This window comes from Leptinotarsa decemlineata, unplaced genomic scaffold (assembly GCF_025532065.1).
Source record: "Leptinotarsa decemlineata unplaced genomic scaffold, Ldec_3_MD MMD2_tig00002159_RagTag_RagTag, whole genome shotgun sequence".
In the NCBI taxonomy this organism is placed as follows: domain Eukaryota; kingdom Metazoa; phylum Arthropoda; class Insecta; order Coleoptera; family Chrysomelidae; genus Leptinotarsa; species Leptinotarsa decemlineata.
In genome coordinates this window covers 8,154,815-8,178,165 of record NW_027412574.1, presented here as the reverse complement: position 1 = coordinate 8,178,165, position 23,351 = coordinate 8,154,815, and the positions used below count along the sequence as shown (strand labels likewise).

Sequence of the window (23,351 nt, the reverse complement as noted above, 5' to 3'; positions counted from 1 at the left end):
CATATTGCTTCCAAATGCACAACCTCCATGAGATTTTTGGGATTGATATTCGACCAAACACTGAGTTGGAAGCAACATATTAAACAACTAGCTTTATCGTGCTTAAAGGGTTTGAACTCACTGGAACATTTAGCTGGTAGACAATGGGGGCGGAAGGCTCAACTTTACTTCTACTCTACGGATCACTGATACGTTCAAAACTAGATTACGGAAGGAAACTACGTTGAAGCCCCTGGGCGCAATACATAATTCTGCCCTACTGTAACGAATCTGAAGCCGCCCCTGATCCATACGTCAGCCACTTCATTGAATAAATACATGGCTCACCGCGAAAGAATGCAGTCTGAAACCTCCGCGAAAAATCTAGGCGAGTATCGAACAGTCTACAGAATTCTACGATGGACCTTTACCGATATAAAAGGCCGGCTTTTCGTCCAGAGGGAGCAGTTGAATTTAGAAAGTGAATAGAGCGGTTGAACAAGGAATTCAAATAGTGGAAATAAATTGAGTATTAAGTGTGATAGTGAAATATTGTTAGAAATAAATTTGTTTAAGACATTTAATTCGTTAATTTGTTACACTACGAATCATTTTGGTACCATACAGAACGAGTCCAGTTGAAAGTTTATATTGCGAAATTGGGGAACCATGATTAAGTCATCGCAGTTGCATCACATGAGAACCGTCCAATTTACAAGAACACAATCACAAATCGGTTTCTATCCTCATATAACCGACTACGAAAGGATCGGACGATATCTTGATTCAATGCAAATCCAGAAATTTCACCCATATTCAACTAAAAACTATGCCAGTTTGATAAATATGCCACAAATACCAACGTCATTATCCAGAACTTCAGGCAACTGCTCATTAGGTATAAGAGCTACAAAGAAATGTACACAGATTCTTCAAAAACTGATGTAGGAGTACGCGCCGCAGTTGTAATTGATCAAATAAAGCTAACTTTCAAACTTCCGAAAACAGCACAAGCACTTCTCTATGCAAAGTCAGATCAAGCAGACAAACTTATAATTATCTCAGACTCACTCAGTAGGTAGTCTACAAACATTTGAAAAAATTTATGTGAGACATCTAATCGGTAAAATTATTAAAAGAGAACTTTATAACTTGGAAATTTTGACTAGGCAAGTTGTCTTACTTTGAGTTCCTTCCCATATAGGAATAGGAGGCAACGATACGGCAACGATACAGTTTACCGAAGCGCACGTGAGGCGATAATAAACCCGAACCAGGAAGCTTCAAAGCTCACTCCCTACACAGGTTTGAAACCATATATAAAAAGTTTGTTGAGGGATATCTGGAATAAAGAATGGCAAAATACACAGTCGAAACTCAAAGAAATCAAAACTCGGTAGGACCTTGGGATCATGGAACTTTGACGAGAAGAGACGAGAACAGAACAAGTGATTGTGACTCGATTCAGAATAGGACATACCAGGCTCACCTATGAATACCTGATATCTCGAGGAGAGGAACCGCAGTGTCAAATTTGTGAAATGCCACTTACAGTAAAACACATCATAACGGAATGTCCGATGTTTCAAATAGTAAGAAAAAACTATAATATACCTCAATATTTGAAAGAAGGTCTAGGACGACATCAGGTGAGAAAATGATTTGCTTTTCAACTGTTTTGAACCTTATTACAGAATTGTAACTACTATCTAGTAATTTGTAATAGACATACTCCGCCGCTAATAACCATCAGGTTTATGTAGCTGATTGTAAATAAAAAAATAAATAACATGAACTGGTATGCATATTGAGCCCTTAGAGAGAACTCGCGACAAGACCTGGGGACTAGGGAGATTGATATCCCGGCGTCAAGTCACATCAATTTCTTGAAAATGGCTCCAAAATCGGAACCGAAACGTCGAACAACAAAGTCCACAACGTATTGCCATTCTTAGACGTATTGGTGAAGAGGACCGACACTAAGTGGGGAAACATCTGTATACCGAAAACCCACGGGACAGTATCTGAATCACGAATCCAACCACCAATAATCTACCAAAAGAATAATCAAGACTCTAGTGGATCGTGCTTTCGCACTCTGCAATACGAAGTGAGGTCTCGAGAAGGAACTAGGCATCATCAAAAAAGATCTTCACCGAGATGGTTACTCCAAAGTGATGGTGGAACAGATATTAGCTAGGAGACAGCAAAAGCCTCACAAGAAAGATATGCCGTCACAACCAGTGCTCGCTCTTTCCTACGTCGCGTTAGAGGATTGTCGGAAAGGATAAGAAGAATTGGGTCCAAGTACATCACAACCTGCTTCAGATCTGGAAACACTATCCCTAACAGCCTCACGAAAACCAGACCACCAAACGCAGACTGCGAGTCCAAGAATTGTATTTCCCAGATACAAGGTTGTTAATGGCATTTCCAGCGATTTGTACGTTTTTTGCAATTTTAGCTGAGGAGTTATACATTTCGTCACTTTTTGGCGTTTAAACAATGTTCCCTATGTCACTGTGACATGCAAAATTGTATAGTTCACGTTTGTCTTAACAAGTATGTTAACGCAAAGTTTGAGATTGTATGCATGCATGACTTTAGAGTATGGTCCAAAAGTAACCAATACTAACCAAAAGTTTTGACAGTGGTTACCTGCAAAACCACGATTAGTGGCTATTTTCAGAACGCATTTGGTTATCGGGTTCAAAAACAATGATTTATTTATGATTAGGTTGATTTGTTTTTGCTGTCCACCGAAGTAATTTATGAATGAATGGAGAATTTGCTAGATTTAAAAAAAGCCAAAACCTTTCCCAAAACTTTGTCTCTTCTGAAAATATACCTTTCTCAATTTATTGAAGAGTACCTTTGAAATTCAGTGAAGAGAATGTTATTGAAAAAGAGGGCTAGTCGTTATGAGGCACTGAATGAAAAAAAAGTGTCATTCAAATTGTCGATTTCTATACTGAAGTAGAATATTCTGTAGATATAATTTATAAGAAAAAATTGGTCACCTTACTATAGAATATCCATTTGGTTCACCGGTTACAGGAATCCATGTTCCTATCACCACTTTTAAACGAATATGACAGTAACGGTTAGTTTTATAACAGCGAACCACCCCGACTCCGCACGGGTGCAATGTTGATACTAAATATACATATAAACGCATGTTATCGTTATTGATTATCAAGTGTTACAGGGCGAAGCGAGGTCTTCGACGCGCTGTTTACAGGCACGCGCCCTAGCCGGTACCGCCGCAACCCTGTCCTTGCATATTAAATCTAATATTTTCGAAAATATTTAAATTACATGCTGTAAAGGGTCATATTAGTCTATATTAAATGCACAATGTATTTAAGGTACTCAATTGGATAAGGATCAATACTGTATTGCTTAAAATCGCTTCGTAAAAAAGCCATTATTTATCGTAAAAAGTAAAGGATGAAAAATGATTATTGTGGGTTATCCCCAAGAGATAGAGATACACCATCGGGGACTTTTTTGTAGACCTTTCTAAAAATGTATTTATTTACGACATCACATTAGAAACCTCTAAAAATATCAGTGTTTTTCTACTTTATTACGTATTTTATATACATATAAACCTTCCTGTTGAATCACTATATCTATTAAAAAAAAACCCTAATCAAAATCCGTTGAGTAGTTTTAAAGATCTAAGCATACATAGGGACAGACAGCGGGAAGTGACTTTGTTTTATACTTGTAGATGTTTGAGAGAGTTAGGGTTCCGCCAGCCGAAGAAAGTAAAGTCAACTCACCTGGAATCCTGGACTTCTCTGGCTTCGGTGGTTTCCACCGCTCTTTCACACGTAATGCAAAATGGACTGTATTCTGGGTATGGACTTATCGAAAAGGAATGCACTTTTCCGGGTCACGTTTCTCGGGTTTTTCAAGATTGCGGTACGACTTGGAGTTGCTATAGCCAGCGCGAGCTTCTCGGTGAGAACTGACATACCCATCTGGCGGCTGGCCAGAAATTATGATACAGCGGGAGCAAAAAGTGAGGGATAAATAATTTGATAGAGAATCTCAAATATTTCTGTTGAATGACCGAGTAATGGTTTTTGAGAATAAGTAACATAATATATAATAATTAAGTGCTTAACCCAAAAGAGAAGGAACTAGGAAGGAACTAGGAAGGAACGAGGAGTGAACATTCTCCCCGCCCAAATACGCAGTATTTTAGGTATGATCATTGGAGGGTAAAGGACAAAGTTTTACGCAAGGTCTTTGCATAACCCCATGTGCGGTGCGTAAAGTTACGACTCTTGTTATTCCGTCCGAACCCGGATGTAATTTTTCAATTCTCCCCAAACGCCACTGTAGGGGGGGGGGGGGAGTCTGCTCATCTTTTATAAGGACCAGATCGCCCACGTGAGGGGTTCTCGAAGGAGATATCCATTTATGTCTCTGCTGCAGAGTATGCAGATACTCATTATGCCACCAGATATTGATGAACTCTTTGCAGCAGTTGCCAGCGGTCGAGGCGATTGATGTTAAAATTAGTCAAATCAGGATCGGGGAGGACGGTCATTGGTTCGAGGGTTAGAAAACGATCTGGTGTCAAAACTCTCAAGTCGTTTGGATCATTATTCATGGCGTAAAGGGGTCTAGAATCAAGCAGTGCTTCGATTTGCACCAATAAGGTATAAAATTGCTCATAAGTGAGGGTTTGATATTCGAGTGTTCTCATGAGGTGAGTTTTTACCGATTTGATACCTGCCTCCATGAGACCATTAAAATGTGGAGAACTTGGGGCGCTGAATGACCATTCGAGTTTCTCCTGAACAACAGCATCTCTCATAAGGTTGTTGAGGATGCGGTAAGCACCAACAAAGTTGGTACCGTTATCGCTATATAAATGTGTACAACGACCTCGTCGACTAATGAATCGTCTGAGTGCAGCTATGAACGAATCAGAGGAAAGATCACTTGCCAGCTCAATGTGCAGAGCTTTTGTTGAGAAACAAACAAAAAAAAAATATAGGCCTTTTGTGTTTTCATCCCACGACCCTTTGACATAGTAATTTCGAAGGGACCTCCATAGTCAACCCCTACACACTGAAACGGTTTCAGCTGAGATACTCGATATGTTGGTAGAGTTCCCATAGGAGGCGCGATGGAAGTTGGCTTAGATTTAAAACAAGTGATGCATTTACTGAGAATTCGATGAATTGCACGTCGAGAAGAGAGTCTCCAAAAATTTTGGCATAAAAGGTATTGAAGAGTGCGCAAGCCCGGATGCAAGTGTTTTTTGTGAACACTTTCGATGATTAAATCTGTCAAGCGATGTGAATTGGGAAGGATTGCTGGATGTTTATGCTCAAATACGAGACCTGAGAAATGTAGTCTCCCTCCTACTCGAAGCACCCCATCATCATCGAGGAATGGGTTCAGTTTACGAGAAGACTCTGATAAGGACTTCTGATGCTGCAGTCGGTGAATTTCTTCCGAGAACGAAACACCTTGAACTTGTTTGACAATTATCATGAGGGCATGATGGGTGTGAATCTGAGTTAAAGGAGAATACGATTTTGTTTCATTTCGAAGGTTACTGATAAATCGACAACACCAAGCAATAATACTCGTAATTTTGTCGAGAGACGAGAATTTAGTCAACAAACTTTCGAAGATATTGGGAGTGACGAGGGAAAGGTGCCGCTCTTCTTCGATTGCTTCTGGAGGACAGACGAGACTTTTAGTGGGCCATTCATCTTCTTTCTCTCTGAGCCATGAGGGACCATGAAACCAAAGAGGAAAATTTAACAACTGCGAGGGAAATAAACCTCTAGAAGCGCAATCAGCTGGGTTATCCTTCGAGTTTATATAACACCAGCAGTTAGGGGGAACCATGAAACCAAAGAGGAAAATTTAACAACTGCGAGGAAAGTAAACCTCTAGAAGCGCAATCAGCTGGGTTATCCTTCGAGTTTATATAACACCAGCAGTTAGGGGGAACTTTCTCTTGAATGGGACTTACCCTATTGCTTACGAATGTCTTCCATCGATAAGGAGGAGACTTGATCCAAGCCAATGTGATCATAAAGTATGACCAGGCATATACCTTTGAGAAAATTAATTGTGAGTAAGATTGCATAACAAACTGCATCAAGTTTGCGAGAAGTGATGCTGCGCACAGTTCAAGTTTTGAAAGAGTAATTTTCTTTAAAGGTGTAACTATGGATTTACTTGAAATCAGAGTAGTGTTAAATGTATTGCGAGATATTCTAAACCGCAGATATACTACAGCTGCCATTCCTTTCTCAGAACTATCCGCGAAACCATGGATTTCGCATGATGAATAGTCTGAGGAGGATATCAGTCTAGGAATTTTGATATCAGATAGTAAGGCTAACTCGGATTTATACCGAATCCATTTGTCAATAATGTCTGGAGGAGGAGATTGGTCCCAATCCAAACCGAGACACCATAGATGTTGAATGAGATGCTTTGCAGTAAATGTTATAGGAGAAAGAAATCCAATCGGATCAATTATTCTAGCAATTTCAGAGAGCATACCTTTTTTTGTGCATGCATTGTTTGTAGCTGATATGGAATACGAGAAATTATCTTGAGAGGGCAACCATTTCAGACCAAAGATTTTAACAACGAAATCTTGTGTATCAAAAGGAAATACATCTTGCTGACAGTCATCAAGCGGAAAATTTGCAAGGAGAGCAGAGTGATTTGAAGACCATTTCCTCAAAGAGAAGCCACCTTTCTCAAGGAGAGTAATCAGATCAGATTGAAGTTTTATTGCACCCTCCAATGTGTTACTTCCTGTGACGATATCATCAAGATAAACATCATTGCGAATAACACGAGACGCATCTGGAAAACCAGATTCATCTTCAGCTAGCTGTAACAAGCACTTGATTGCAAGATATGGACTCGAAGATTATCCATATGTTGCAATTGAAAGCCTGAAATCTTGCACTGCATCCTGAGGGGAAAATCTCCACAGTATCCTTTGGTAATCGCGGTGAGATTCCTTAATTAAAATTTATCTGTACATCATTTTCACGTCTGAGGTGAACACATATTTGTGGAGTCGAAAGTTGAGGAGAATACTGATGAGATCTCTCTGAAGCTTCTCCCCTGTGAGCATAGTGTGATTAAGATAGAAACCTTGGGGTGATTCACACGAAGCATCGAAAACGACGCGAACTTTTGTGGTAGTACTATTGGGATTAGATACAGCTAAATGTGGAATGTAATACATATTGTCAAAAGAGGAGGGTATGTCAACAATTTCCATGTGGTTACATAAAAGATATTCTCTCATGAAATCGGCGTATTGTTGATAAAGAGGAAGATATTTCTTCAAACGATTTTCGAGTGTGTAAAAGCGTTTGAGGGCAATAGATCGAGTATCCCCAAAAAAGGTTCTCCTTCACGAAAAGGAAGAGAGACAACAAATCTTCCGGAGGGAAGGCGGAAATGTGTTTCTTTGAAGAGCTTGTCACACAATAAATCATCAGGAGAACGAGTATTCATCCTAGAGACCTCTTCTAACTCCCAAAAGCGTTTCATAGTGTGATCAAGCGGGGTATCACATAACAACAGATGTGAGGTGACAGATTTTGAAGTAGGGGAAGAGACTTTTCCCATAATGATCCATCCAAAGGAAGTATCAAGAGCAACAGGAGTATTGGGGTTTGGACCAAATTGTTCACGTCCTTGTAGGAGATATGGAAATATATCTGCACCAAGAAGCATATCGATGGGACCACTCATCACTATTTACAGTGACACTCGGCATGTTTGCACAAATATTTGGGAGCACAGCGACATCTACTGTGAAAAGAGGTTCAGGTTTATTTTGAGGTTTCAAATGACAAGTAATCATTGAAGATGCATTGGAGGAAGTATGTCCTATACCACTGATGCAAAGGACAGATTTAGTTCGAGGTAACCCGAGCTTATGGGCACATTTTTCAGTGATGAAATTGGCTTGACTCGCACTATCCAGATGAACTCTAATTGGCTGAAAACGACCTCGAATATCTCTCACGTGTATTCGGGCTGTGGATAATGAAACTGTGACAGATGCGTCATTTGCACTAGAATAGGCAGATGTGATAGTAGATACATGAGTAAGAGGTGTCTCTAGCATATCAGAGGAACTCTGAGCATTGGAGGTTACTGCGGAATTGGAGAGATTGTTGGCGGTTATCGAGGAGGTGGAACTCGAATCGCTACGGAAATGCAGATAAGTATGATGTCTATTCTGGCATACCCTGCAGCAGGATGATGAACTACAATTTTTTGATATATGAGATCCCAGACAGTTTGTACACCATTTACGCTTTTTAACTATTTTGAATTTTTCTTGAGGAGATTTTGCTAGGAAAGCTGGACACTTATAAATACTATGATCTGATTGACAGAAAGAACATTTATTTTGATTAGCATCAGATTTTGCTAGAAGGGCAGCTCTCTTGGAGACAGACGACTTATGTTGGTTTGATGATGTATTGTAGCCACTTTTATTAGCCTTAGAAAGAGGAACAGAATCGAAAGCGGTACATTGTTTTTCTAGATAACTAAATAACTCATCATATTTAGGTATACCTGAAGAACCAAAATGAAGTTCGAAACGTTTCAAAGTTTCGGGATCCAACTTTTTGATAAGAAGGTTCATAAGAACGAAATCCCACTCTTTAACTTTGAACGATAGATTTTCCAGTGCCTGTATGTTATCGGAAAATATATCTAATAACTGTCTGAGGTGTTTTGAAGATTCTGAAGTGAGTTTGGGAGCGTTATTTACCTCGTCCCAATAGTGGGTAGCTAGAAGTCTATCATTTTGGTAGCGTTTCTGAAGGTTTGCATAAGCGATAGAGTAATTATTATCTGTGATTGGGAGATTTTTCAATAGCGTTAATGGTTCTCCAGATAAAGAGGATATTAAGTATTGAAACTTCTCGATATTGCTCATATTTATCCTACCATGAATTGAAGAATTGAATAAACCGATGAATGTTGACCAGTTTTTTAGGTCACCGTTGAATGTAGGTATATTCAACTTTGGAAGTCGCGTGTTGTCGTTACTTGAACTTGCTATTGGTTGTGGAGAAGTTTTTTAAACAACTCATAATGAATCGATTTGGTTAAATAAAACTTTTTATCAACTTCTTGTCTAAGCAACTTTTCAGTTTCTAGATCGTTATCCTCTTGAGTAGAGATAATTTTTATCAATTCATTATGATGTCGATTGAATTCCTCGAAAATATCATTGCCTTCCAAGTATCGAACTCTAAAATATGAATGCTGAAGTTCATCGGTTTTTGGCAAATTCTCTAACTCATAAAGAACACATATTCTATAAATTGCGGCATCTCGAAATGCACGAATTTGTTTCAACTTCGTAGTTACAGCACTACTCATGGTGAAAAATGAATAGATCTGAGCATTTCAGAGAATATATTGTCGAAAAAATTGTTTTGTTAACTAAAACAAGGGAAAAATACAAAATTTCAAATACGTGAATGTCTCCTAATTTTGTGTTAAAAGTGTATGAAAACAACAATACTTCAATGTGATAAAAAATTAAAGAGATTTTTTGCGGTGTACGGTATAATGAATATCTCGTATTTCTTGACGAAATAATGAATAATTCACTTACTGAGGAGAATTGAGAAATATTCTGAATAATATAGAATTTTTGTAATGAAAACTATATCCCAGCAGTAAATAAAAATGAGTTAAACTATCGTGGATCGATAGAACAAGATATAAAAAGAGGAGTAAAACAAAAACACCGACAAACACTGTGACCTGGACAAAAAAGAATGTTCACTGAAATGTAATCTTATCAATTGCGTATATTTGAGTCATTCAACAGTATATATTCAAGTTAGAAGGATCCAACAAATGATCCGGTTCGAAATGACCAAAAAATGTTGATGTTTGAGAGAGTTAGGGTTCCGCCAGCCGAAGAACGTAAAGTCAGCTCACCTGGAATCCTGGACTTCTCTGGCTTCGGTGGTTTCCACCGCTCTTTCACACGTAATGCAAAATGGACTGTATTCTGGGTATGGCCTTATCGAAAGGGAATTCACTTTTCCGGGTCACGTTTCTCGGGTTTTCCGAGATTGCGACTGGAGTTGCTATAGCCAACGCGAGCTTCTCGGTGAGAACTGACATACCATCTGGCGGCTAGCCAGAAATTATGATACAGCGGGAGCAAAAAGTGAGGGACAAATAATTTGATAGAGAATCTCAAATATTTCTGTTGAATGACCGAGTAATGGTTTTTGAGAATAAGTAACATAATATATAATAATTAAATGCTTAACCTAAAAGGGAAGAAAAAACTAAACTAGTAAGGAACGAGGAGTGAACAATACTATGTATTGATAATCAAGATTTTTGTTAGTTTCGAACCATATCTTTAATAAATGGATGATCCAACTTTTTACGTCTCATTATTTAAGAATTACTACTTACAACTAGTTCATGAATTACCTTCGAAATATATTTTTTTTAATTTTTAGTTGAGAAAAAACATATATTACCAGACTCCTTTTTTTATTAATGTTAAGTGAACAAGAATCATAGCAGAGTTTTTTATTTGAAGTCCCAAAAATGATCGAAAATAGTAAATGACCTTCTAAGTCAGTGGTTCCCAAACTATGGGTCACGGAAACAGATTAAAAACACTTGATACTTTTGAATTGTTTTTTCCATTTTGGATAAAGGCTAGGGGAGAGTTTCCAGTTCTTTCTAACATAGCATCAAAACAGCTGATGGCGTTTTCACCCACATATTTGTGTGAGAGGGCATTCTCCACTTTGGAGAATTTAAAAAATAAATATAGAAGTAGGCTTTGTGTGGAAAGTGACCTGCGTTTAAAACTGTCAACTTTCAACCCAGATATAGAATCTCTTGTAAATCGTAAACTCCAGCTCCACAAGTCACATTACATAAGTCTCAATTTTTCATTTTTGTATTTGTTTAGTTTCAACAGTCCGAATTAAAAGTCTTTTTCGTACTGTATTTTATCTTCAATTATTTCATCCTAACTATTTTTTTAGAGGTGTATTCCTCAATAGTGAATATTCACGATAATTATAATGAAAATATTATTAGTAATGTTCTGAAAATGTTGAGAAATCTATTTTGAGTTTTGACACAAACAACTCTGTATAATACTTTTTTATATTGAAAATACTATGTCTGTCAGAAGAGTTGTCAATTTTTGCGAATGTACTAACGTCAATAAAAAGTAAAAAAGTTTTTGCCGATAAATCGTATTGTTGTTTGCAGTAATCGCTGTACGAACAGTAGATATTCATTTGACAATTTCCATTGAACTGAGAGAACCGGAGTTGACCGGGTAGTTTTTTCTTCTGGACTCTACAAGTAATAATAATCATACTGAATATTATTCAATATGTGGGTTACGAAAAAAATTCCACAATGAAGGTGGGTCCCAAGGCAGAGAAGTTTGGGAAACGCGGCTAAGGTCACAGCTGGAAACAAAAGTGTACCAAGGATTTTAGGTAGAGTTACAACCTTTTGAAGCCCTGCGCTGAAAGTTTTTCTATCAAACTAGAGTCATTGACATACTAGGTGAATTCAAAATTATTTTGAATAGCATACATTTTTCAAGGTTTCTCAATGGGAGTGAAAGCAAATTTTGGAAAAAATATTTTATTCTAAAGGGGTATAAAATTTGTACAGCTACCTAATAAGTGACACTTTAGTATCAGTACTAGCTTAACGAATTTTTAAAATATGTAAATATAACAATATATTCTCATTTGATGAAAATAAGGAAATATAAAATTCGAATCATTTTATTTGAAATATTTCATTGTCTTTCTGTCTGATAAGTACTTCTTTGTTCTTTCTCTCATTAATATTCTACAAGAGTATTAAACATTTTAGAAAATCAACAATATAATATATACATTTCATAGTTAACATCAACAGTAATGAGGAAGAGGGCTCATAATTATCAATGAAGTACATAATCATATAAAAATAAGTCAGTATAAAAATAAAGTATAACTATATTTACATCAAAGGCTAATTAATATTTCTAAGGCACATTCAACAGATTTTAGAATTACAAGATTCAATCATCAGCATAAATTGTATTTTTGGACTGGATACTCAAAACTACTCTACTGCAATATGTTAATGGCAACCTATCTATACAATTGTTCAAAACATGTCTAAAAGTAAAATTATATAAAATTGTCATTTGAAATGAATCCAAGTATTAGATAATTGAAAATCTGGCGATTTCAATATATAAGTGTTCAAATAAAGATTACTTTCATGTGATTCAAAGATATTCAAACAAATCACTTAAAAGGAATATTTTGAAGAACACTTTTTCATTTCAACTTTAGATAGAAATCATCGCACTTAATATAAACTTTTTTAACTGGTTTAACCTTACATAATATCAAAGAAATCAAGTTTCTATAAGAAATATGTACCTTTGCGGTTTATTTTCTTTCTGTTTATGAGTCGTTTCACTGTCATCTTTTTTAAATGGACGTTTCTTAATGTATTTAAGTAGTTGATAAATTAAGGAAAGGGTCACTGCTGAACGTGAGTCAAGCATATATTGAAAAGTTGTCGAAGTTCCCTCAAAAAAGGTTATTTACTAATACTCAGTTGTTTTCTTCAACACAGCAACTTTTAAAATAGACTCAGCACTACCTATTCACACATTATGACCTTTTCATTTATTTTCAAGTTGTAGAAAGTTTTAAATTATTCTGTCATATTCATGGAGATATTTTAGAAGTTGAATATTAGATTTGGACCTCTAATGATTTCTAATCACAGCCACGTTTGAAAAATAAGCTAAAAGTAACAGTCTAGTTTCATAAATTGAGCTCAAAACTGAAAATACTAACAAAATAAATTTTCAAACATCAACAAATGTTTACGGGTTTCTAAACAAAAATTTCACTCTTTGTTTTCTGTGACTATTAGATCTGGGTTGAAGAATATTTCATTCTTCATATCCTACAATGATTGGATTAAAAGTTATGATGTACATGCGGTAAGTGAGAAAAAGTAGCTTTTTCCACTTTATTTATCACTAATAATTCACACTGGCAAAGCATGATTTTAGAATTCCAGCAGTCTCCAAATTTTTCTTCGTATGGAAAGGAAATAGAAATCACACGTTAAAAGGTTAGTCCTTAGCTCGCACAAGTTTGGACTTTTGAGAGTTGTTGTTCGTAGGGAGGTGATAGCTGATTAACAGAAAAACAGACACAACAGTACTTCGAAAATGAAGTACTTTTATTGGTATTTAATCTGAAATTAAAGTTCCTGAACCACTGAGAAAGTGCTCTTTAGGTTAGGAGAGCGGTATAGTTGAATTTTTGAAAATTTCCTACCAACAGTATCTCCGACTTGCTTACTGAAAATAAAAATTGGAAAGACTTGGCGATTTTATTTCCGGGCTCGCATTTTGACACAGACAGATGAAGCCAAATAATCTCTCTAATCCTAGTCTGATGTGAAGAAAAACTATATCTGTTTCAACCAGCTGTCGTCCCCTACAAAGGCAACCATCAGTAGTAGAAATTTCTGCGAGCTGTGGATTAACGGGGCCTTACCTTCTAACGTGCGATTTTTAATAAGGGCGGGACGCTAAGCAGTGAAAATCAATCGTCCGGCCAGAGGGCTTGAACCACCGTTTCACATAGCAGTCGATTGGATGAGTAGAACAAACCACTCATGCCAACGCAACCGGCTACCGTTTCACCACATAAATAAACCATATTTGTGATTGGTCATATACTTTTTACGAGTTTACAGTGATTTTATATTCAAATAGGTACTTATAGATAAGGATAAAAAATTCTGATACACTACCCAAGATGCATAAAAAAACTGATGTTTTCACTGATTTGCTTTTGTTTTATCGAAAACTCTCGAACAAGAAAAATGAGATTGACTCAACTTTTTACACATGTAGATAGATAGTTGATAGATGGTGTAAGAATCCAAATCTGTCGCTAGTATTTTGTTCAAATCTTTAATTTATGGACTATAATGCAAAAAAAATGTTTCACTCAATATCAGTTTATTCCCAAATGTAAACAAAATTGAAAATTGGAGTGCCAACTTGACATAGTATAGCTGGCCACTTTTAAGTATTAGGGTTAGGTTAGGTCAAAAGTGAGTAGGTTTACTAAACCCACCACCGCAACCCGCAAGGATTTATTGTGGCTCACACCTATTCAAACTCGACCAAATGAACCCAGATTCTTAATGAAGCCGATTAGTTTATATAGTGAGTGATCTTTCAGGTCAGATGGCAAGAGTGCGGTTCTACCAAACTCTGAAAACTTGATTCGGACCGCAGCGGAGCACACACAAAGTATATGCTCTACTGTTTCATCATTTTCCAAACAGAGGCGACACACACTGTCTTCCGACAGTCCGAGTCCTGCATATGATGATTCAGACGACAGTGAGCTGTGAGAAGGCCTGTTAGACATCGTAGTTCATCCCTACAGTACTGTAGTCCAACAACTGATTGGTTTACAGCTTCTAAGGGTGAATGAACGCCTTGGAGTGAGCCAATTCTGGAAGATTTTGCCAGAAGTCTTTAAATCTTCTTGTCATCCAGGTGTTCAATGTTTGTCTGGCAAAACCTGAAGTGATGCCAATGACCGGTTCTGTTCCGATGAAGCTACTTGCTTGACATTTTCCGAATATTTGTGTTGTTTCTGAAAAAACGTTATCGCCAAACAAAAGTTTCTGTTTGGATAAGTGTATCATTATATAGCATTTTAACGAACTGTACTACTACCTATAATACTAAATATAATATGAAAATAAATTACAAAGAAGTCATGTTTCATTTGCTACCCTAGGGGCTTTTCGTAATCCAATAGTAATTTAGTTGGGAGAGTCTATACCTGCGCGGTCGCTCGCCATCACGTTTGGCGCTTACTATAACTGTTTTCGATAACCTGGTAATTTTGTGACTTTGTGTTCTTTGACTGTGTTTGCCCTAAAGCCTACATGCCTTATTTCAAGTCAGTTGGTTTACTCATTAATTGTCCAGATTTTTTGATAAAAAAAAAACGAAACCAAAGAAACGTATCCTCTGATACAACTTGAAATTATTTGACCGTCAGGATAAATAATTCTATATTTCTAAGTTCAACTGAGGCTATTGAAAGAAATAATAGATAGTTATATCTAACTTTCATAATTTTTGAGGTTTTTCATTTCAATTTCCAAAGTTGATTTGACACCATTCAATCCACTTATACATAAACAACAACACTATACACAGATTAACATACCTAAAACCGTAAAGCACCATTGTGATATTTGATTCTTAATCTACCATTGAAATTCAAAGTTCGAAATAAAGTTTCACTTGTTGAAGCTATATGCTCCAGAGGAGATCAACTGTTCATTCATACCATAAAAGTTATTCTCAATTATTGAGTCTTGACTAGTGGCATCTCAGCAGGGGGTGTTTCTGAATTGTTCGAATGCTGAAAATTAAGTGGGTTACTTTTGAGCAAAGAAGGGTCTAAAGATACAACTGGAGGGGTACTGTCAGGATGAATTGGTGGAGGCGTTGTAAGCTCGAATTTGTCATCAATTTTCAACATCATGTTGGTGTGTCTTTGATTTCTGTGAATATTTTCGATGTGGGAATGTGGAAGAGCATATCGGAGTTTCCTCCAGAACCAAGGCTTTCCCCACTCCACATAGGTATTAGTTTTCAGGTACATCTTCAATTCGTCATCAACCTTATCTTCATCTAATTCACCATATTTAATGACAATTACTCTAGCTCTTCCTTCTTCGATTGCCTTAGTATGAGCCGCTCTGAACTCCATTTTCCCCCAAACACTCTCCAAGAAGTTGTTTGAGAGAACCACCAGAGTTCTTCTAGAATTGTTTACGGAATATGAAATGTGATCTGTGATTGTTTTACATGGTCCCCAGTCCCTAATGTGAATACAAGTTTTAAATGGATTCGGACCTTCCTCTAATACAGACAGTAAATTTTGTACAACAAAATCTTCATCTTGATGAGCGTAACTGATGAAAACATCCCAAATTTTATCTTTGTCAAGTTCCTCCTCAGTAATAAGCCAAAGAAATAACTTCTTCTCATAAAGCCAGATTTTAACTTCTTGTTCGTATTGAAAGTATAGAGCAAATACTATAGCCGTCAGAACAAGAATGACTGCGATTGGAATTACAATTTTCATAATAAGTGTGGCAATGGGTTCACAGAGCTGAATTTTTTCAATTAGTGGTTTGCCGTCTTCCTTGCATATAATACTCCTGCTTTCCTGAAATATTTTCTGTATTAGAATAAAAAGAGTATAAACAATAAACTATACTAATTCACCAATATAACACTAATAAAAATTTTATAGAATTTGGAACCACTGTCTCTCGACATGTGTTTCGCTAACAAAGTTACTATTATCTTCTTATGGTGCTAACTTAGTTAACGAAACGAGCGTCGAGAGACAGTGTTTTTGTTCTGCACCTGTGAAAGTTGATGAACAGAACAAAATGTAACAAATTCAATGAACCAGCCCATCAAATTCCATAATAAAAATATGATTTCCGTTGTTATCATTTTATCAATACGTATTTTGAATTTCTTACCTTGCCGAATTTACCCCTAATAAAATTCTGAAATTCGAATGCAGAACAATCACAAGTCCACGGATTGTTGGATAATGTTAAAATTGAAGATGAGTTCATCATTTTCAAAACATCAGTATTTAAATGTGTCAGATGATTACCATCCAATTTGAGAACCTAAAAAACAGCCATTTAAATAATATGAATATGAAGATTATTTCTACAATTTTGTTAATATTTTTTTAAAGTTACACTTTCATATTTATTTATCTTTATAAAGGAAAAAATCAGGTACCAAAAGAATTAAAGATTTCTGTTCAAGGAGTGAACATAAACATTTTTGTATGCAGCCTTATGTTTATGTTTTACTAGTTGTTGCCCGCGGCTTCGCCTGCGTAAAATTTGGTTGGTCACATTAAGTTTCGTGACATTTCAAACAAATAGAATATTTTTTTATTAACTCAAAAATTCTGGTTTCCAACTTCAAAATTGACGAAATTCAATACAATCTTTGAACCCCTCTATTTCCCTCTTGGGGATGGAAATTCTCAATTCCCTTTCTTGATGCTTATTTACGCTATACAAAGAACCTACCTGCATATTTCAAGATTCTAGGTTCAGTAGCTTCAGCTGTACGTTAATATAAGCGCGGGCAACAGCTATCAATTTATGTTTTTACTTTAAAAATACAGTTACTGAAAAAATATGCCAACTGCACCAAGTAATGAATATCTTCGAGAATCGAATTATGTTATCTATAAAGAAATTCGCAAAACTAACACAACCATCTACGACGTCTGCCCTCACGCGTCTGCCCGCGTTCGGGTCGCGTTCTCGGCGATGGTGTTTCATTGCCTAGACCACCCCTCTACCCCCGCGCATCGTCTCCCGTTGTCTTACAGTAGACGCGACACGCAATGGCTTACTGGGTTGCATCAAGTTAATCTTATCGTGATAACTAACTTTTAAACGATTCGTCCAAATTACTTAGTGTAAAAGACAAAGTTTACCTGTATTAAATACTTGAAACGACAATTTTTATAAGAATTTGACACATATTCTAAAATGTGCATTGCAAAAAAGTATCCAATTCAATTGTATTTATTTATGGCTCAGTATGTTAGATATAGTGGCTATCACTCAAGAGGTAGATATATGCTATCGCGGACTTTTATTTAGAACTATTTTTGATAAACAATCTTACCATACACGTAACTCGAACGGTATAGGCAGCACACGTCAAGATAACTCTCAGGGAGCAAGATTTTTTCCGACTTTCTTTGTACTTATCGTTATATTATAACCAAAATTACACAAAACCTTTGTAAATTGTAGCCTTTATGTTATTCTGATGTATAAGCTGTATTTATGTAAAGTTTCATCTAAATCTGTTCAGTCGTTTAGGCGTACATACATACATACATCTATCCTCACAAACTTTCACATTTATATTAGTATAGATAGATTCATTAGAATTGCTGAACCCCATGACGTGTTATTTTTATTTATTTATTTATGGGTTGACAACACATTTCACTCAGTACAATTGAAAAAAAAATAAAACAAATGACTGAAAAGCGTTATAAAACAATACAAAAATACAAATGAAGAAAACACACATAGAAACCACATTAAATTTAGTCAATGTTTGAAAATACCACACAATAATCGAAAACATGTAATTGAATTGATTGTTCTGTCAAAAAATACGTTTGCAGAAACTATATATTCCACCCCGAATTCAGCTGCCTGTGAAACTCAGATGCAGAAGTAAAAAATCCGTCTTGCCGCTCTTGTAGTCCGTGTACAAAGGAATTAAAGTTCTGATTAGTTCTGCAGTATGGTTGAGAAAATGTAACTGGATGGATGTGGCTTGCATATGATGGGTTCTAAACGGAGGATAAATACTCAAGATGACTTCTAACCAGTGAGCAAAGCAGAGTTTTCAAGCATTTGATATCGGTGAAGTCTGAGATGCAAATCTTTAGGAAGTGAGTTGTCTAGAAGTAACCTCAAGTGTTTTAATTCTGTAACATTATTGAGTGAGAATTGATTTATTGACTGAGAAAATGTTGAAGCTCTAGTGCTTCAATAATGATGGAGGAATACCATCAGAAACAGGACCTTTAGAATCATTCAAATCTCTCAAATCTTCAAATTAAGAACCATTTAATCTCTCATAGATTTCTAAAATTGTCAGGCACGGATTAAAAACGGACAAGAGAGAAGAGTTAACAGTTTCGTAATTCGGACAGTTGTCACAGAGTACACTGAACTACACTATCGGCATGCTCAATCCCCATACTACATTTTCTCCATTCATAAGAAAACTGATGATTTGTTATCATGCAAATTTTACTTCGCCTTTTATCTTCATATTAAAATTGAATTGTACCTGATTAATTTGCTTGAAATGTATTTGAAGACAATAAAGACGATATTATTATTATTATAATACGATATTATTATTATTATGATACATCACATTTGGTAGAATATTATGCTTATGCTTGAGAGTTCACAAAATTCCAGAATGCCTTAATAATAGTCACCCAAATAATATTAGATAGATTTAAAGTCAGCGTTTTCAAAATCATAATAATACTCATTGACCATGGGCGTTACGTTAATAACTGAAAGTAGATCAATACTAATTAATAAAGGGGGATGAATTTGTCTGGAGTTATCAAATCAAGCTGGACCAAAAAAACCCGGAAAATAGCTTTGGCACAGTTATCTGCGGCTGTGAAAGTTTACATTCTTTGAATATTAACTGCTTTGATTTCTGACCTTGAACTGACAAGTGGTGTGGCTGAAGAGTATAAATTATCGATGGACTTAATAGCTTACGGAATCAAAATTGGTATATCTGCAGGTAGTAAATTTAAAACTAGACTCTATTTATATCTAGCAGAGTAAACTTTTGGGTGGAAATTTGCGGGAAATTATCTCGTGCGAGGTCCCGATAATTTCAACAGAGTGATTCATAAAAAGGTACACAATGGACTGTTTGAAATGTGTCCTTTGTCACTGTTCCTAGTTCTCATGTCACACTTTGTGTCGTGTACAGATCTCAATAAATTCAACTGAATATCGAGAATAATTAAAACTACTTGGGTTATTAACTGATTGTACCCTCGAACCAGGCCAAACATATTGAGTTTTTTGCACTAAACTGGCTACAAATATATATGCCTTAAAAACTGCTAAAAAACAATGTAGTAGAAACATACTAGGACAACTATATTTTGCATTAGTTCATAGTCATCTGAGGTATTCTATAGTACACTGGGGTCAAGATTCTGAAGTTTGCAGTGTTTTTGTAATGCAAAAAAGAACTATACATGTGTTGGCAAATTTGGAATACAATGAGAGTTGGGCATTTTGACATTAATATCACTGTACATCCTGGAGATTTATTGTTTTGTTTTCAAAAATAAATCAGTGTCGGAAATGGTAGGTTTAAAGGAAAGTGAAGGTGACTTGATTTTTTTTATGGAAAAATCATTATCAATTAATTTTTGTTCTAAATTTTTCGTGTACGAATCACTGTGCTTTTCAGAATATGTCATTGGCAGGAATCTCAATCCATTGGTATACAATACTATCTAATTATTGTGATATATAGATATTACTCCTTTGAATGAATGCAGTATTAGAAATGCAGGTCTTCTTATTATTGTGAAAAACATAGACAGGCAACATATTTCTTCAAATTATCCATTCAAAATCAAATTCAAACACTGTTATACTCTTATCATCTTTAAAATGCCTGAGATTACTCATTACAAAAAAAAACAGTTATTTTTCGGATAAGAAATAATGATACCCCATTTTTTTTAATAATTGAAATTTATAAATATAGTATGTTTGTTACTTCTGTCATTAAAATCAATGCCAGTAAAATTAATGAAGATTTTACCTCGATTTCAGGAGGAACCCATTTGATCTGCTCAATCCTATTATTTGACAAAAATATATTAGTCACATTGTCATATCCTAAACTGGCATTTGGACCATAAAGTATCATATTTCCTACTAAGTTCATCTCCACTCTACTGAAATCCACATCAATTCTGGGACACTCCGTGAGATTTCTGTATGAACAATCTACTACAACAGATTTGTCAAAGGGTCGATACAAACACTGGCAGTGACTCGATGTCTCGCATTTCAGAGGATATTTACAGCTTATATCCTTGGGGCGAAGATCTTCTATTTTTATGTGCTGAAATAAATCTGGCTCTGCACAATTGTTATCTCCAATTCTCAAATCAACCATCGCCTTAACTGCAGGGTTGAAAGTGTCTTCAAGATACTGGACCAGATCATAGATTCGACAATCACATATCAATGAGTTGTTAGACAGAAGAACAGTTGTTGGATACTCGATACTATTCATTGCGTCATATTCCTTAACTGTATCTGGTGCAAGATGTTCTGAGTTCTTGAAATTCACTGTTGATATTTTATTGCTAGACAAGTCTACCTCTAATTCATTGGATGTTACTTTTTTTAATTCAGTCACCTACAACAAAATTTTACACATTTTAGAAAGATATGACATAATATAAAGAATAATGTATCAACACCAGCCTACTATAAGCTGGGCATGTAACCTTCAAGGTCACGATATCGGCGCTAATGTTGAGAGCAGTAAAAACAAACCTACTGCGTAGGAAGGGGGTTTCGGCAGTACCTGCTAAGGTATGGGGGGTTTGATATTGCTTTCATTCAATAATCCGTGAAGGAATAAACATACTGTTGATGAGTAATTTTTGATTCAGGTACTTAACGTTATTGAAACTGATGACGGCCATCGATGGAGGACCTGAGAAAATCATCATCCAATTAGCTCACCTCCATTATGACAATTCTGAAACGCTATCAATCGGGGAAGTGGAAGAGTTAGCAGGGGGCCTGTAGAGCAAAAGGAGCACAGATCAAAAGTGGCTGTGATTTCAATGCACACCACCTTACCTTACCGACACCAATGAAAGAGGTGAACATTTACTACAGTTTATAATGGAAAATAATAGACATTTTAAACTTAGGAAATAAACCTAAGAGGATACATACCCAAAACATAGAGAGGCTGATTAGGGCCACCATACCAAAACTTGGTAAAATCGGACAGGATTTGGCGAAGGCTTTTAGACCAATCAAGTATCATGTCATTTTCATTTGAAACATTAGAAAAACTATTTGACAGACACATCATTCTGGCTGACAGACCACTGCATTGAGACCAATACGCTTAGTCAGGTATGTCAACAAAAACTGCTGGGTCAGTGAAAAAGCAGAATATGCTTTAAGCAACAAAGAAACACATTTAGCTGTTTTCTTAGATATTGAGGGCGCATTATTTAATACGTCCATAGAATCAATCATCCGGATGCCAAAAAGAAGAGGGATCGATGACACTAGCTGCAGGTTGATTTACTGTATGCTTAGGATAGGTTAGGTCAAAAGTGAGTCGGTCTATTCGACCCTCCACCGCAACTCGCAAGGGTCAATTGTGGTCCACACCTATTCACACTTGACCAAATAAACCCAGCTTCTTAACGAAGTCGATTAGTTTCTATGGTGAGTGGTTTTTCAGGTCAGCTGGTAAGAGTACGGCTCTGTCAAACTCTTAAAACCTGATTCGGTCCCCAGCGGGGCAGGCACAAAGTATGTGCTCTGCTTGTTTCATCATTTTCCAAACAGAGGCGATACACTGTCTTCCGGTCCTGAGACTCGGACTGTCTTCCTACAGTCCGAGTCTCTGCATATAATGATTCAAATGACAGTGACCTGAGAGAAGGCCTGTTAGATATCGTAGTTCATCCCTACTGTAGTCCAACAACTGTTTGGTATCAAGCTTCGAAGGGTGAATAAACGCCTTGGAGTGAGCCAATCCTGGAAGATTCTGCTAGAAGTCCATAAACCTGCTTGCTCAGAGGAAGATTGGTAAACATGACCGTTATGGAAGAAACAAGTTTCAGGGAGCTGTCCTCAGGAAGGAGTTTTGTCTCCACCATTATGGAACTTTATACTAGATGAGTTACTACATCTTCCAGACCATAATGGATAAAAATTAATGGGCTATGCAGATGACTTAGTCACAGGTCCTGCTGCACAAGGGTGCAGCAGGACCTGGGTATTTTATAAACAATATTGAAAACATACGATCAAGAAGATAAATCATAGAAACTAAATGAGCAGAGATAATCTTCAAATATATTTCCTTTGAAGTCAAGAAAAAAAAAATTCAACCAACCTGCTAGTTTTGTCACAGAATTTTGATAAATTGCAATATTCAAATAACTCCCTACATAAGCCCCTAGGTCAGGACACTTACTCAAAGTGTTACTGATATGGGAAAGGTTTAAACTTTCTATTTATCCATCTCCATACAAAAAATGTGGCTAACTTTCGAAAAAAGCAAATAATTTCAAAATAAATTTTTCTCAAAGATGTGTAGATCATGCATAGAAGTAATTTTCAATACAAACTGGAAGAAAAAGCCCTCTCGAAACAACTACTTTTATATACGAATGGAATTAGAAGTACATTTGAAATAAACACTTTTATATGAATATTTAACTAGGCAAAAAACACATTCTTCTATTCAGTTTGTGCTCCAAAACATTCGTAATGGAATTGAATCAGAAATCATTCATAGAATTGCTACACAATATAGTATATTGTGTAGGTTTGCTACACAAAATAGTAGCAATCCTGTG

At 36.2% G+C, this 23,351-nt stretch overlaps 1 protein-coding gene across 1 annotated transcript in view; it reads right to left on the bottom strand.

Moving 5' to 3' along the window:
- Positions 1–23,351, bottom strand: part of LOC111505077 (toll like receptor) — a 71,383-nt gene that overhangs the window by 19,568 nt on the left and 28,464 nt on the right. Inside the window, exons 3-5 of the mRNA XM_074176991.1 lie at positions 20,546–21,151; positions 16,645–16,800; positions 15,452–16,319 (exon numbers count right to left, since the gene is read on the bottom strand). Coding sequence (XP_074033092.1) covers positions 15,452–16,319; positions 16,645–16,800; positions 20,546–21,151 — 1,630 coding nt within the window. The remainder of the gene's footprint in view (positions 1–15,451; positions 16,320–16,644; positions 16,801–20,545; positions 21,152–23,351) is intronic.